Source organism: Vombatus ursinus, unplaced genomic scaffold, assembly GCF_900497805.2.
Source record: "Vombatus ursinus unplaced genomic scaffold, bare-nosed wombat genome assembly UNPS02015129.1, whole genome shotgun sequence".
Taxonomy (NCBI): domain Eukaryota; kingdom Metazoa; phylum Chordata; class Mammalia; order Diprotodontia; family Vombatidae; genus Vombatus; species Vombatus ursinus.
Genome location: NW_020954907.1, coordinates 4,920,664 through 4,938,116, shown reverse-complemented (window position 1 = coordinate 4,938,116; position 17,453 = coordinate 4,920,664). Strand labels below are relative to the sequence as shown.

Below are 17,453 nucleotides of genomic sequence, written 5' to 3'. Positions count from 1 at the left end.
CTACTCTGCTAAGAGGTGAAAAGCACTCTTCACCCTAAGTCTTCCAGAGAATAGCTGTTCATTGCATTGATCAGAGTTCTTAAGTCTTTCCAAGTTGTTTTCCTTTACAATGCTGTAGTTATTGCAAAAATGGTTGGGCTGCTTTTGCTCACTTTTCTTTGCCCCAGTTCTTAAAAGGTCTTCCTAGATTTCTCTGAATCCATCCCTGTATGTATGTACTTATGTATGTATGTAATCACAGTCCAGTCTCCTCAGGTAACCCTCATTGGTTTAGGTATTCCCCAATCCACGGGGACCCGCTTTGGTTCCAGTTGTTCCAACAAAAAGTTCTGCTATAAATATTTTTGTACATAAGTCTTTTCCTTCCTTTTTTTCATCTCTTTGGAGGGGTATATGCCTCACAGTAATGTTACTGAGTTAAAGGGTATGCACAGTTTAGTGACTTTTTAAATATAATTTCAAATACTTTTCAGACTGGTTAGGTCAATTCCATTAACACAGTGTGATATGACTATTGACAGCCTGGATAATAATTGTCATTTCCTTTTTGTCATTTTTTATCAATCTAAGGAGTGATATAGACTCTCAGAATTGTTTTAATTTTATTTTTTCTTATTGTTGGTGATTTGGAGCATTTTTTTAAATATGGTTGTCTACAGCTTTCATTTCTTCTTTTGAGAACTGCCAGTTCACCTCCTTTGACCATTCAGCTATTGGCAAATGGTTCTAGTTCTTATATATTTGCATCAATTGCCCACCTGCCTTAGATATCAGACTTTTATCAGAGAAATTCGCTGCAAAGTTGTTGGGTTTTTTTTCCCCAAATTAGTCATTTTGCCATCATGCTTCTAAGATGAGTTAAAGTGGGTCAGTAACATTGAGCTGGGTCCTGGGGCCACTGGGAGAAAAAGAGAGTGGCTGTATGGAGCTTGGAGAATACGAGGTGTTGTCCCTGTTAAGACACCCTCCATCTAAAACCAGCAACACTTACAGTCACAGGCCCAGGCAGATGACATTTGCAAGATCACACCACCTATAAAAGCTAACACGTCCAGGCTGTGACTCAGGTAGAGATTTAGGGAAATATCCTAACTCAAAACTATCCTAATCCTTGTCCTGCACTAATAGGGAGTCTGATTTCCTGGCATCCATCTGAACAATGGCACAAATGAGGGAGCTGTCATTTAAATAAGTCCAACAGTTTCCCCATATTCCTGGTGACTCAGATGACCACTGGGAGGCTGGATTTCAGCCAACCTGCTCTGCAATTATGCGAGAACATCCCACAACAGGATAGTGGTCATAAAAGTAATCAGTAGATGGCTATTCATAGTTCTGTGTTAGCTGCCAAGTGAGATACAAAGAAGTGTAAGCCACGATAGCTCCTGCCTTCAACGAACTAGTAATTGAGTTTGGGAGACAGGACCTACACCCCTGAAAAGATGAGTAACAATACAAGGCAGTATGTGCTAGCAGACTGGTAGGCAGGAAATCTGGAACCTAGTCCTGGATTTCTCACTAGCTTGATGTGTGACTGTGGGCAAGTCACTTCCTCGCTCCTGGATGCAGTTTCTTCATCTATAAAACGAAGGAATTGGGTTATATGGTCTCTAATGTTCTTTCCAGATTTAACGATCCCACTCCTTAATGCCAAGTGGGAGGTATCGATATTACTGCACTGCCATGGGTGTGCAGAGGAAGGATTGGTTTAGGTTAGAGTGATCGGAGAGGGGGCCTTGGAACCCTGATGCCATCGACTTCCTGTGGGACTCTGTTGGGCACCCATGTGTCACCAACTGATATGAAATGGAGCAAAGGAAAATTAATTTATATTCTGCCCTCCTAAGAGATTAGCTGTATCAGTACAAAGCATTTAAATAACACCGGGATTAATGACTCACTGGGGAAGAGTTTTTTTATGCTAAGCCTGGTCTGAACAGGTGTGGCCCCTAGATCTACAAATTCCCTTGCACCTATAAATAGAACTTGGATCAGTACTTACAGAAGTCAAAATTCTGTCTTTGTTTATACAAAATTAAATACGAGCTGATTCGATTGAACAAGCATCGATGAAGCACCTATCTTAGGCCAGGCCCTATGCTAGGGATACAAAAGCAAAATGAAAAGGAATTCCTGCCCTTAAGAAGCTTCCAATCTGCGGATGTATTTCTACAAGAAGTCTAGGATGCTACTATAAAATAACTGATGGCTACAGAAATACCAGGAGACCGAAGGGATGGTAAGAAAAGTCACAGATCACTGTATACCCAGAATTATGGGGTTACCCGTGGTATTCACTTAGTATTAACTAAATGAAATTAAACATATCCAGAACAGAACTCATCTTTTCCCCTAAGCCCTCCCTCACTCCTACCTTCCCTATTACTGTCGAAGGAACACCCACCTCCCAGTCCTTCAGGCTCACAATCTAGGCCTCCTGGACTCCTCACTGTCTCTAACCCCCAACCCCACCCCCACCCCCACCTCCGCCGGCATCCAAGCTAGTGCCAAGATTGTTGATTTCACCTTAACAGCATCCCTCCAATAAGCCTCCTTCTCTCCTCCGACATCATCCCCCTTCTAGTTCAGGCCCTCATCACCTCATGTCTGGACAATTGCCATAGCCGATGGTGGCTCTCCCTGCCTCAAGTCTCTCGCTATTTAGCCACCAATGTGATTTTCCTAAAGTGCAGGTCTGATCACATCATCACCACCAATGCCCACCACACTCAATAAACTCCAGAGGCTCCAGGATCAAATTCAAAGCCCTGCATAACCTAACGTCCTCCTACCTTTCCAGTCTTCTTATATCTGCTCCCAGCCACTCAATAGTCGCATCCTTGCTGTTTCCTGAAGGAGACAGACACTCCATTTCTCCCACTCCTGGCATTTTCTCTGGCTATCCTGCAAGCCTGGAATGCTTTCCCTCCTCAAGCGCTGCCTCTTAACCTCCCAGCTTCCTTTAAGTCCAAACTAAAATCCCATCTTCTACACAAAGTCTTTCCCAACCCTTCTTAATTCTAGTGCCTTTCCTCTCTCCATTGTTTCCTATTTATTCTTGCATTGTATATATTTGTATATAGCTTGCTTTGCATATATTTGTTTGAATGTTGTCTCCCTTATTAGATTGTAAGCTCCTTGAGGTCAGGAACTGTCTTTTGCTTCTTTTGTATCCCCAGCACTTTGCATAGTGCCTGGCACATAGTAGGTACTCAATAAATGTTTATTGATTGATTATCCCACATTTCATATATATATATATATATATATATATATATATGTATATTTCTCTCATGATCATTTTTCTTCTTTCTTTTATTTGGACATTCAGACACGACATAAGGCAGTCATGAGCTAAGAGAAGAGGTAGGCAACAAGGTACAGGTAAAATGGTGCTGAAAACCACAACCTTCTTTTGGAACTGATATTTCAGACCCGTTGTCTCCCAAAGGATTATCCCAAAGATCTCTTTTCCACTTAGGAAAGATTTCAGGAAGACCACAATAATGGGTAGCATGTTTCTATTGTAGACAACCACCAGCAACAAAAACAAATAATCAAATAAACATACAAAATAAGGAGGAAAAGTGCTCATAAAATCCTTAGCATTTAACAAGGCGAGTCAAAGAAATTAACAAACCATCAACAACCAAAAAGATACTTTTGTTCTGTGTCTGCTTTCAGGTCTGGCAGAAGCTCCATTACCTCTGGCATTGTCTTCTCTCTTTCTTCTCTCTCTCTCTCTGTGTCTCTCTCTCTGTGTCTCCCTCCCTCCCTCCTTCCTTTCACTCTCCTCCCTCCCTCCCCTTCCTCTCTTTCTGTATCTCTCTCCCTCCTTTCTCTATATCTCTTACTGACTCTCCCTTCCTTCCTTCCTTCTTTCCTCTCTTTCTTTCTTTTCTTATCTTCTCTCTCTCCCTCTCTCATCTGTTTCTGTCTCTCCCCTCTCCCTCCCTTCCTCTCTTTCAGTATCTCTATCTCTTCTCTTTGTCTTTCTGTCTCTATATCATCTTTTTTTTTCTCTCTCTCTGTCTTTTTTTTCTCTCTGTCTCTGTCTCTCCCCTTGTAGTCAATATATAATCCACCTTCCTAGTTCTGATCTTGCTTGGCACCACTTCATACAGTATGTTTTTATTTCCTTTTGTTTCATATTTCTCTTTTCATAGTATCATAATATCCCTTTACATTAATATAAGATAAATTTCCTTGTTTCTTTCTCTCTTATGGCCAATGCGTATACACACCATTCGTTTGCACCATTGTAAAACAAAGTATTCAGACATTCTCCAGTTGCTGGGCAGATAGTTTCCAAGTTTTTGCAGTTCTGAGAAGAGCTAGGATTATTTTTGTATATTAGGTTCTTTCCTCCTTTTACAATGTTTTCAGACTAAAATCCTAACGGTGGATAAAGACTCCACAAAAGCTTTCACATCCCACTTTATATGATGTTCTTTTTATACTCACATGACTCCACAGGGGGTCCCAATACACTGGAGCTGCTCTGAGGGAGGCTTGGAGATTTTCACAGAAGGAGCAAATGAGCCAATGGTCCTCTTGTAATGGGCATATTTCTCCTCACACAAGGGAAGCTGCTTAGCTTGGAGAGTTGGGGACACAGAAGGAAAAAGAACAGGCAAAGGATGCAGCTGGGATCACAGTGCCCTAGAATGATAAAGATACAATCAGAATTCTAGAAGATAGTATCAGGTTTTGCATGATAACCTTCAGGCTTGGGCATGAAGAGAAAGAGAAATGATGGACGATAGAAGGAAAGACCACAGGCTCTAGATGCAAAGGTTCTGAGTACAAATCCTGCTCTGTGATTTTACTACCTGTGTGACCTTGGGTGAGTCACTTAACCTCTCTGTACTTCAGTTTCCTCATCTGTAAAATGATGGAGTTGGCCTAGATGGCTTCCAAGATCTTTTTCAACTCTAGAGTTATGATCCAGGTGCCAAGTGGCATCCTTCCCTGGCGCTCAGGTTATGCCAGTCACTCTCCCAATTCTTCAGTGTAGAACACCAGGACTATTGGACACAACCAGGTCCTTAGGTTTTATAGGGAGGGGCAGAGTGTCCTTCAGGTGCCTCTGATTGGTTTTTCACCTTTAATGTCACTGGCTGGGAGGTTCTAACTAGCCAGGAAGCTAGGTGGATGTCAGAGAAGGGTCAGGGCAAGGAGTAGACATGTCTATAACAAAGATAGTCCATTCCCCAGAAAGACTAGACCCAGAAAATCAGTGGTTTCTCTAGCCCACCACATCCACCACTTTGAGAAGAGTCCAATAGGACTGCAGATGCCATCTTTCCTCTGGCAATCACCTGGCAAGTATTGGATTTGCCACCTTTATAAAGGGGGTCATTGAGACATTTCACTTCCTGCTGTCAGTGCCCACATAAGCCTCTTGATAGCCAGAAAGCCTGTACCCCAGGTGGATGAAAACAGTCTCCCATGACTGCATTCTCCTAAGTACAGAGCATGAAGTAAAACTGCCTATTTGAGACCTGGGGGTGGGGATGGGAAGGGAGAAAGTACAGCCAGAGCTCAGGTTCAAGCCCATTTTCTTTTATATCTAGCTCGAGGCCACTCTCTCTGGGAAAGGAGTGTGCTTCCAGTACAAACAGAACAGCAGTGACTGCTGCTTCTTCCCCAGTGAGGCACTCTGCTCAATTAGCAGGCATCTGGCAGTGGGGCATGCTGCTTTCATCCCTGCTAAGGAAAGTGGCCGAGAGAGTTTTCTGCCTATTTATCTCACAAAGACTCTCGAGCCCTCAAAGGCTGGGTGTTTGGATCTAGAAAAAGCACATAGGATCAATTAGTATTTTGGTGCCCCCACAGTCAGTCCATCTGTTCTCTCCTAGCCTTCCATGCCCTCCAATCAATTGAGCCCTGAGTACCTAGGGGGTGCTAAGTGCTTAGGGGGACAGCTGGGTGCCGTGATCCCTCACACTTAATTGTAATCACACATAGTTATCCCAGTGGGGAAGAGCCCCACTTGGGAGGGGGAGGTAGAGTCCGTGGAGCAGTGGGGGCCCCCAGAGATCCCCTGGAGGTACAGGTCCCAGATTACAGTTGTAACCTCTTTATTTACCATCTAGCCTCCTTTCCCTGACTCATCTAAGGATATTCCTGCTGCGAAGGCCTCAGGCTATGCACCTGGATTGTCTCATGTAGAAAGTTTATTTCCTGGGCTTAAGCTGAAGAGTTTACCCATCAAAATGACACTGAACAGACCAAGCCCTGAATGACATACTATGTCAAGGTGGATGCCACCATCAGACAGCCAACTCTGCCCAGGGTGGTCTGCCTGCAGGGAAACAGGATAACAAGGAAGGACAGCAAGTATCTCTGACATTGGCCCCACTCCCGTCCCTATCCCCACCCAAACATGTCAGGCGTTAAGATCCTGCCCTTAAAGTGCTGATCTTGTCATTCCTTTGTTCCAACCCCTCTGGTGGTTCTCTGCTACCTATGAATTAGGTTCAGACTGGCCTTCAAAGCCCTCTACAACATCTCTTTCCAAACATCTCATATTATTACCCTCCATGTACTCCATGCTCTGGTCAAATGGATTGCTTATATACCTACCCCCTGTACACTCCACACATTCCCAACCCTGTACCTCCTTTGCTGAGGGAAATGCTACCCATCTTTTTTTTTTTTTAAGCTCAGCTCAAATACCACTTCTTCTGATCCAATGGCTCCTGCTGAGTTTGTATCTTTATCATGTATTGTCATTTATTATTGTTTATTACACTTATATGTATAAATGTCATTAGTTTACTGGGCTGTAAGCTCCAGAAATTAATGGATGAATGGATGGATGGATGGGTGTTTGGCCTATAGGACAGAACTAAATAAAATGGATATGAGTTACAGAGAGGCAGATTAAATTTCACGGATGAAATAATATTTATTATTCACCCATTATGTGTGAGGCGGTGTGCCAGGTGTTAGCAATATACAAATAAGAATGAGACTGTTTGTACCCTTCAGGAGCAGGGGGCTCCTAAGGTGGGGAGACAGCACATATCAGGGAGTGGTAGTCAGGAAAGTGGTAGTCTGATATTTGTGCATTCCTGGTGGATGGTTAGATGGGATATATAGCATGCTCTGGTGCTGGCTAGTCAAAGTAGCGGGGTGGGGGGGTAGTATATTATTTAAACATCTCCTCCCATGCCAGGCACAGGACAGTGGGCACAGCAAGCTCTCAGCTGATGTTTGTAGAATTAAACTGACTTAAAGTTTCTGCTCCAGTAGGCACAGAAATCCCAGTAACCAAATGAATGGTTTCGTCCTGAGAAAGAGTGTGTGAGATGGCCCCAGCGACACAGAGCAATGCTACAAGTCTCAGAGAAGGATCTGCCTTGATTTTAAAGAATCTGATGACCCATTGATACATGCCATGCAGATTCCATGGTCGTTCTGTCTCCCCAGATATTTTCATGAGCTTTTCTGCTCATGCAGACCCCAAATGAGATGTCACTAACCCTTTGTCCCACCCCCACCTCCCATCTGGGACCCACCTAAAGGAAACATTCTTGAATTGAAAGCTCTACTATCTTTTTTTTTCCCCTTTGGCAATTGGGGTTAAGTGACTTGCCCAGGGTCACACAGCTAGTAAGTTTTGATAATACTTGCTTTATAGTACAATACTAGGAGGAAATTTAGATCTCTCCTCTCTACACTTCAGCTAGCTGGTGTGATCACAGAAAGTAAAGCGTTTGGTCTGAGGCCGCATTTGAACTCAGGTCCTCCTGACTTCAGGGCCGGTGCTCTATCCACTTCGCTACTATCAAAGCTCTACTATCAAAGCACAGCAACACCACCTCTGTTCTACACTCCTTAATTTCTGTGATTATACCAACTAGCTCAGGGTTCAGGAATACAACTGAACTTTCAAGGAGAGAAACTTTACACCCTGGTGTGGGCAATGATGGGGTTGTTGATGAGAAGATACAAGTGCATAGCACCTTACAATTGTTCCTTCCCTCTCAGCCCCGACCTTGGCTGTGCTTCTGATGCTCTAGACTTCACCACCATTACTCCAATGCCTTCTTGCTCCAGACCATCCCTCCTCCCCTGTCCTTCGCTCTTCCCACTGGTGAGGAATTCCTCCATTCTGAGGCATTGCCCAGGCCAGCCATGCTTCATTCCCTTCTTGGCTCTGCTCCTGACTCTCCCTGGACTTTGCCATTGCCATCTCTTTTCAGATTCTCTGCTGTTTGCCTCCAGTAGATCTTAAGCTCCTTCAGGGAAGATTCTTTTTGCTGGTATTTGTAGTCCCAGCACATAGTAAGGGCTTAATAAATGCTCATTACCTTAACTTACGCCCTCCATATTTGACCCTCACAGCCATCCTGGGACATAGGTAGCACAAATATCCTCATTTCCATTTTACAAATGAGAAACTAGGTCTCAGAGATTCATCCAAGGTCAAGCAGTTATTAAAGCAGAGCGGGGATTCAAGCTTCCAACTCCAAGTCCAGCATTGCTCCACTGCTGCTGTGATACAATCAAAAATTTCAGCAGAAAAATAGGAACGGGGTGAGGATAAAGAGGGAAATGTATTCTATGAGGATATTTAAATGTAGGTGTCTGGTTCCCCAACATCACCCACTTCCTCCCCAACCAAAAAAAAAAAAAAAAATCACCCTTCCTGTGATAACAGGAAAATGTGCTAATGAGGAGATCAAGGTGTAAGAGGTGATATGAAAGAAAGAAAATAAAATAGAATGTATTCATCAGGTTCTATAGTGGCATATACTTTGCCATCCTCCCTTTGAGAAAGCAAATCAGCCTGGTTTCTAAGTTGGGGTAAGATGTTACTCATACATACCTCCAGCTCTTTTTCTGAGAAAGGATTATCATTGGGATGTCAACCCCCCTTTGGGATCCTGTATTGAAACCAATCATTTCTGCCATTATTCAGAGAGGAGAAGCAGCATGACAGTCTAGACCTAGTTTCTGGCAGACTGCTTTCCAGTTTTCCCAGCAGCTCTTGTCAAATAGGGAGTTCTCCAAGTAATTTGTGTTCTCAATTTTACTGAACATTAGGTTATTGAGTTTAATCGTTTCTGGTTCTTCATTAGCTTGGCTGTTCCACTAATCTACTTTTTAAAATTAGCCAGTACAAATAGTTTTGATAATACTTGCTTTATAGTACAGTACTGGGAGGAAATTTAGATCTCTCCTCTCTACACTCCAGCTAGATGGTATGATCACAGAAAGTAAAGGATGGATAACGGAGGTGTGATTCCTTTACATAGTGAGGAGTTGTCTTTGTTGGAAAGGCACCTGGCCACTGGCTGGAAGAAGATTCACCCCATCCTGTCTGCCTTTAAAAAGCAAAGCCTGCCAGCTCTACCTCGGACAGGAGTTGGAATGCACCCAACACCCCCCAGGAACAGCCAGTGCTTTGTGAGAACTGAAGTCAAAGTTATGGGTATCCGGTACATGCCAAGTGCCCTGTTCACTGGAAATATCCCAATCTTCTTGTCTCAAGCCCCCAGAGAATGTGGAATTGTGCAAAAATCAAGGTTTCCTAGCCCTGCTTATCTCCTTCTTCCTAATTTCTGAGCTGAAATAAGCAATTAGAAAGAAATAAGCTGCATGAAGAATGGACATGCTAATAGCTGGTGACCTGGCCATACTGTTTTTATACATGCTTTATACAGGTTACCAAATGAGATAATATATTTAGAGAGCTTTGCAAATCTTAAAGCAATATATGAATGCCAGCTAATTATAATAATTAATAGTAATGCATCTGGGAAAAGGAAATGGATATGTTTAGACAAAGCCGTCTTTTGTAAGAAAAAAAATTTATTCTCAACTTGGTAAATAACAACAGACATGAACATTTCTGTATTAAAAAAAACACATACAGAAAGAGGATTATATGTAACCATAAGTCTCAATTCAGTTTATATACATTTTATATATGTATGTGTGTATATGTGTATACAGCTTTTAAAAAAATTATAGCACAGTAATACCAACAGTGCCCTTCTTGTCTGTATGTAGCCCCTTCTGAATTTCTCTCTGAAAAAGCTCCCTTTCCATACAACTCACCAAAATTTATAGCAGTTGCTCAGAAAATGAGATTTTTCAGTAATTCCCCAGACAGCTTTGCAAACACTTCATTAAATTAGAGCAATAGATGTTGGTCAAGGCCAAGATCATAGTTCATTAAATAGAGCACTAAGACAGAAGCAGCCACAGTCCAACAGGCCAGAAGAAGGAGTATTAGTAACAGACGTGAAATGTCAAAAAAAGAAAAAAAAAAGACAACGTATTACTCTTGGCTTGCCTATGACCTCTCTGCCTGAGTAGGCATATGAAGACCCCTTCGGCTTTGCTTCAAAGATGAATAGTTGGTTCAGGGAATCTCTCTGTTCATGTCTCAGTGACCTCAACTATTCTCGGCATTTCCCACTGTGGGCAGGAGAAACAGTTCAAATCTGACACCTAGACCATTTGCTTCTAGAAGGAACAACGTGTATCTTTGAAGGGAGGACGAAATTATTTACTTTGTACTCTGCAATCCTGGGCTGCCCTTAGAAAAAATAGCACACCAGTCTTTCCAGATTTTCTTTCCTGAGGGAAGGAGCAATAGCCATCTTACACTGGTTAATTACCTTGACCAACACAGTGGGCAGTGTTTTCTCTTCCCAAAGAAATGCCAATCTCTGCCATCTAGTGGCAAGAGTTATTGAGTCTTCTTGGGGCTGACCTGAATCTTGAAAACAAAAAACAGACTTTCTACAGTGGTGGATGGGCAAATTCCTTATTGTTGGCATTCTTTTCACTAATGCACCTGCAAACTCTCTATGCCTTCTGGTCCTGTGTATTTCTTCTCCATGTCTATGTGATCAATCCTCCATAGAGGATCTTTTAAAAATTCCTGGGGGAGGTGGGGTCCTCTTAATTCTTTTCCCAGCTTGGGTATGCTACCCCAAAGAGATCAAAGAAAGAAGAAAAATGTTTATTTGTACAAAAAAAATATTTAGAGCAGCTCTTCTTATAGTGACAAAGAAATTAAGGGAGGCACTCATCCATTGGTAAATGGTTGAACAAATTAGAGTATATTAATGTAATGGAATATGATTATGCTGAAAGAAATGATGAAAGAGGGGCATCTAGGTGGCACAATGGATAAAGCTCCAGCCTTAGAGTCAGGAGGACCTGAGTTCAAATCTGGCCTCAGACATATAACACTCACTAGCTGTGTGACCCTGGGCAAGTCACTTAACCCCAGTTGCCTCACCAAAAAAAGCAAAAAAAGAAATGATGAAAGGAACAATTTCAGAGAAACCTAGGAAGACTTATATGAACTAATGCAGAATGAAGTGAACAGAACCAGGAGAACAATATATATAATAACAACATTGAAAAGACAAACAACTTTTAGAGTTCAAATTCAAAATTTTAAAAATCAAAAATTTAAAGATTTTAGATAAAAACAATGACAAGCTACAATTCCAGAGAACAGATAATGAAGTGTGGTACCTGCCTCCTGAGAGGGAGGTAATGGACTCAAGGTACAGAATGAGACACATTTTTTTGGACATGGTCTATGTAGGAATTTGGTTTGCTTGACTGAGTAATTGTTATAGGGTTTTGTCTTTGTTTTTTTCTCTTTCTGTAGGGTCTTGGGGAAGTAAGAGGAAAAGGAAATAAATTATTGATAACTGAAAAAATTAAATATTTTTAAAAAACATTTTAGGCATGCCCACATGTACCCTGTTCAGGCTAGCCATCTATATTCTCTCATTCCTGCCACCTGACTGATTCACCTCAATGTCAACTCCTTGAAAATGAGGATAATTTCATTCTTTGTATTTCTATCTCCAGCTCCTAGCACAAAACCTAGAACATACTTGACCTTTAATACATGTTTGTTGATTGATTGATTTTGGCTTGTCAAAGAGATTTAAATTTTGACTAGCTGGTAGTTTCTAAAATCTTCCAGCCTCCTCAGAATGGTAGCTATTTTAAATTGATTAAATTTTTCTAAGAAATGGTGATTTTTATTTTGTTGTCTTTTCAACTTTTGGATGTCAACAGCTTTTAAAAACTTCTGGAATGGCATAGTGTCATTTCCTCATCGTTACCCTTTCTTCTAGTTTGGAATTTTATTCTAACAAATTTAGATTTTTCTAACAAATTTTAGAATTTTATTCTAACAAATCAGTGGATTTGGAAATGACTGCTCTATATGAAGCCAGTTTCCTATCTGTTAAGAAAGAAGGAGGGGCAGCTAGGTGGTGCAGTGGCTAGAGCTCTGGCCTTGGAGTCAGGAGGACCTGAGTTCAAACCCAGCCTCACATACTTGACACTTACTAGCTGTGTGACCCTGGATAAGTCACTTAACCCCAATTGCCTCACCAAAAATTAAAAAAAGAAGGAAGGGAGGAAACAAACATTTATTAAGGGCCTACTATATGTCAGGCATCGTGTGAAGCATGTGGAAAATATTATCTCATTTGGTGTTCACAACAACCCTTGGAAGCCGGTGTTATTACCCTATTTTACAGATGAGGAAACTGAGGCTGACATAGGTTAAATGATTTGGTCACACAGTTAGTAAGTGTGTGAGAGCAGATTTGAACTCAGGTTTTCCTGATGCCAGGCCCAACATTCTAACCACTGCACCAGCAGCTGCCTCTTAGCAATTCTGTTGGTTTAGATTTTCTTGATATTATTCTTTGCTTCGCATATACAGAACCTTTTACATCCCCTTAAAGTGTTCAGAATATACAGACATGGAGCTGCTGAGTAATGTGGCTTTGCCCTCTTTCATTCCTGTGTCTTAATCCTCAACCCATATTTCTTAACTTTTTTTTCTTTGCCATCCTCCCCTAGTTTATTTCCGCACTGAAGTCACTGTGAATCGAGGTAGATTGGAGGATCTTGATGAATTCTGCATAGAACTTCTCTATTTCTCCCTTGCCAATGGATATGGGTGACTACATGGCAATTATCTTCATGGTGGCCTGTTTGCTTGTGCTTATCATGAGTACTGACAGCCAAGTGTCCCATGAAATGCTTTTTATTTTTGCCTTTGGGCATATGAGGATGGGCTTCTGGCTAGAGAGAGAGGGCTCTTAATGAAAGGTGCCATAGCTGGATACTACATGGTATGGAGATACTCCTGGCCAGGCACTTGCCACCCCTCATGCTTAGTACTCTCCCCCTCTTATCTCCACTTCCTAACTTCTCTAGCTTCCTTCAAGGCCCAGCTACAATCCCACCTTCTACAGGAAGCCTTTCCAATCTCCCCTCCCTTTCTTTATGATCTCCAATTTGTCTCATCCATATCTTTGCACATAGTTGTTTGTATATTGTCTCTCCTATTAGGCTGTGACTGTCTTTTGCCTTTCTTGGGATCCCCAGCACTTAGCACAGTGCCTGAAACACAGTAGGTGCTTAATAAATGCTCGTTGACTGATATGTTGGATGACCCGGTCAGGATTCAAAAAGATCTAAAGTATTCATTGGGCAAAATATAATAATGAGTTGTAATGGGGATAAATGTAGTGTAATATACTTGAGTTCAAAAAATCAGCTTTGGGGCAGCTAGGTGTCATAGTGGATAGAGCTCCAGCCTTGGAGTCAGGAGGACCTGAGTTCAAATGCAGCCTCAGACACGACACTTAGTAGCTATGTGACCCTGAGCAAGTCACTTAACCCCATTGCCTAGCTAAAAAGTTAAAAAAAAAAAATCAGCCTCACAAGTCCTGGATGGGGAAGGTATGGCTAGATAGCAGATCATCTGAAAAAAGATTTGGTTGTTTCAATGGACTACAAGCTCAATATGGGTCAATAGCGTGATGTGGCAAGTCAATAATATAATCTAAGCCAACTGTAAGACAGGCAGAGCATTGAGGAAAAAGGTGATGGTCCTACTGTAGTCTGGTCAGCTCACATCTGGGATACTGTGTATTCCAGAAACACATTTTAGGAGAGATAATGATACCTGGGGAGGCTCAAGGGAAGAATGATCAGGGTGGTGAAAGGTCTTGAAATCTTGCTATATGAAGATCAGCTATAGGAACTGGCTTAAACTGGAGAAGCAAAGACTTAAGTAGTCTTCAAGTACTGGAAGGATTGTTAAAAGGAAAAGGGATTATGGAGGCATGAGAGGATCATAGAGGTAGAGGCACAAAGCACCTGAGAGACCATTAAGCCTAATCCCCTCAGTTTATAGATGAGACTATAGAAAACAACAATAATAGCTAGCCTTTACATAGGTTTAAGGCTTGTAAAGCACTTTATAACTGTCTTCTCATTATATCCTCTAAGGTAATTGCTATTATCATCCCTATTTTATAGATAAGGAGACAGTCAGAGATTCAAGCATCACAGAGCTAGTAAATGTCTGAGGCAAGATTGGAACCCAGGTCTTCCTGACTCCAAGTCTAATACCCCTTCCACTATTCCATGTTATCTTTTAGATTTGTTCTTCTTAGCTCCAAGGCAGCCAAACTAGGAGCAATGCATAGAAGTCATAGTGTTGAGGTTTAGGGGTTTAGGGGTGCTGGGACCCCAAAATCACAACACACAGGTCCTGCCCAAAAGAATTAGACCCAAGCCTTCTTTCAGCCAAAGACAAGGTTTATTAGAACATCTGTCATATTGTCCAGACGCTTAAGGAGTTGAACATTAGTGAGCTATTAGCTAGATTCTAAGAATCTGAGCATCTTAATGGAGACAAGATAGACCTTGTATACAGAAAGACTATGGGAGGGATCTAGGAGTGGCCAATTAGTCTATGAGAGAATAGAGCCTAGATAGGATTAATGGTGGAAAGTGGCTAGAGCCCATAGGGAGGTAAGACAATAGAGGGCTAGGCTAGGTTAAGAATTAGGAGATTGGGCATAGCCACAATGAAAGGCCAGTCGATGGGATTATAGTCTCAGGGGAACACCAGAGATTTGGCCTTGTGGAAAAGTCCAGGGTTTTTCCTTTTTGAGGTCTAGATCCCATCCTTATCAATAGAAAGGCAAATTTAAGCTGAAATAGAGAAAAAAATTCCCAACACTTAGTCCTATGTCAGAGAAGAATGCAGTACCTCAGCAGTAGTGGCTTCACCCCCACTAGAGGTTTTCAAGCCAAGGCTTGAAGGCTTGATGTTGGTTAGGAGATTCTTGATTAGATGTGGGTTGGTCTAGGCCTGCAACACCTTTTCTGATTCTGAGATTCTGTGATTCTCTATTGGACTACTCTAGAGATCTGTTTTCCTGCACTTTTATCAGTGACTTGGATTGAAGGTTGAGATGGCAAACTTATGAAATCTAGGAGGCATAGTTACCACATAGGATAAAGGATCCAGAAAGATCTTGACTGAGTAGCGTAATGGGCCACATCCAATAATAGGAACTCTAACAGGGATAAATAGAATAGAATATATAGGTTCAAAAAATTAATCACAAAAATAAAGGAGGAAGTGAAGCATGGCTTGGCAACATGTAATTTATGTTAAAAAGATGGTGAATTCAGAAGACTTCAAGATCCAAATAATCCAACGTAAACTCGTGGGAGCACAGATCTATGTCTACAAAAAAACAAAATAAAACAAAACAAAACAACCCTTAGAGACCTTTGAATCCAACTTTTTCAATATAAGGTCTTTGAATTCAGCCTTCCCATTTTATATATGAAAAAATGGAAACTGGGAGAGATGAAACGACTTGATGATTGTCACATAGAAATATGTGAGGCAAGATCTGAACTTAGGTTTCCCTGACTCCAAATCCAGGGATCGATTATCCCCTTAGCCACCTAAGTGTCCTTAAGAGTACATCTGAACAATTCCAAAAGACTCATGATGGAAAATGCTACCTACGTTCAGAGAAAGAACTATGGAGTCTGAATATATACTATTCTCTCTCTTTCTTGTGGTTTTTGCCTTTTGTTCTGATTCTTCTTTCACAACATGACTAATGAAATATATTAATATAATTGTACATGTATAACCTATATCAGATTGTATGCCATCTTACAGAGGGGGAAAATTTAGAACTCAAAATTTTATACAAGTAAATGCTGAAAACTAAAAATAAATGAATATTTTTTTAAAAAAGAGTATGTCATGAGAAATGAATGCTTTTGTGATCTTCAGTCGGGAGGTTGAGTGTCCTCTGCCCTCATTAGGCCATATCTAGAGAACTGTGTTGCTCATACATAACCTATTAAAATGATTACCTTTTAGGGAGGGGAGAGAGGAGGGAGGGAAAATCTTTAGAACTCAAAATTTTTTAAGAATGCTAAAAATTGTCTTTACATGTAACTGGAAAAAATAAAATACTATTTAGAGAACTGTGCTCATGTCTGGGGGCAGCATTTTAAGGACATTGACTGTGGATCAAGCCCAGAGGTAAAGGATCATGAAGGTAAACTGTGCCATCAATTGATTAATTCAAGGAGCTAAAGATATTTAGCCTGGTGATGTAGAAGGTCAGGGAGAGACAGGATGGCTGACTTCAAGTGCCTAAAGGGCCCTGTCTTTTTTTTATGAAATTATTTTGATTTATCAATAATTACTTCCATAAGCTTTTGAGTTTTAAATTTTTCTCCCCCTCCCTCCTCACCTCCCTCCCTAAAATGGCTCAAAATCTGATATAGGCTATACATATACATTCCTATTAAACATATTTTCATGTTAGTCATATTGTAAGGAAGAATTAGAACCAATAGGAGGAACCACCGGAAAGGGGAAACAAAACAAAACAGAAGAAAAAAAATAGTATGCTTCCATCTGCATTCAAACTCCATAGTTCTTTCTTTGGATGTGGATAGCATTTTCCATCATGAGGCCTTTGAAGATATCTTAGATCCTTGCATTGCTGAGAAGGGCTAAATCTATAAAAGTTAGTAACAGCATGACGTGGCTATTATTACTGTGTACAATGGTGTCCTGGTTCTGCTCACTTCATTATCAGTCCATACAAGACTTTCCAGGTTTTTCTGAAGTCCTCCTGCTCATCGTTTCTTATAGGATAGTAGTATTCCATTACACTCATATACCATAACTTGTTCAGTCATTCCCCAATTGATGGGCACTCTCTCAATTTCCAACTCTTTGCCACCACAAAAAGAGCTGCTATAAATATTTTTGTACATCTGGGTCCTTTTCCTGTTTTTACGATCTCTTGGGATACAGCCCTAGAAGTGCTATTGCTGGGTCAAAGGGTATGAACATTTTTATAGCCCTTTGGGCATAGTTCCAAATTGCTCTCCAAAATAGTTGGATCATTTCACAACTCCACCAACAATGCACTAGTGTTCCAATTTTCCCACATCTTCTCCAATATTTATCATTTTTCTGTTTTGTCATGTTGACCAATCTGATAGGTGTGATGTGGTACCTCAGAGTTGTTTTGATTTGCATTTCTCTAATCAATAGTGATTTAGAGCATTTTTTCATATGACTATAGATGGCTTTAATT

The 17,453-nt window shown here is 41.1% G+C and overlaps 1 protein-coding gene across 7 annotated transcripts in view; it reads right to left on the bottom strand.

The window, feature by feature from the left end:
* The window catches only part of OPN4 (opsin 4), a 149,074-nt gene that overhangs the window by 75,599 nt on the left and 56,022 nt on the right, over nucleotides 1-17,453 (bottom strand). For 4 of the 7 annotated variants that reach the window (XM_027846379.1, XM_027846378.1, XM_027846374.1 and 1 more), the window contains exons 1-2: nucleotides 4,833-5,012; nucleotides 4,465-4,662 (exon numbers count right to left, since the gene is read on the bottom strand). Coding sequence is in view for 6 of the 7 variants with exons in the window: in XM_027846378.1 (XP_027702179.1) it covers nucleotides 4,465-4,466 (2 nt within the window). In the remaining variant the exon portion in view is untranslated. Of the gene's footprint in view, nucleotides 1-4,464; nucleotides 4,663-4,832; nucleotides 5,013-10,301; nucleotides 10,391-17,453 lie in introns of those variants that run through there. The other 3 variants (XM_027846375.1, XM_027846376.1, XM_027846377.1) reach the window with 2 other exon arrangements.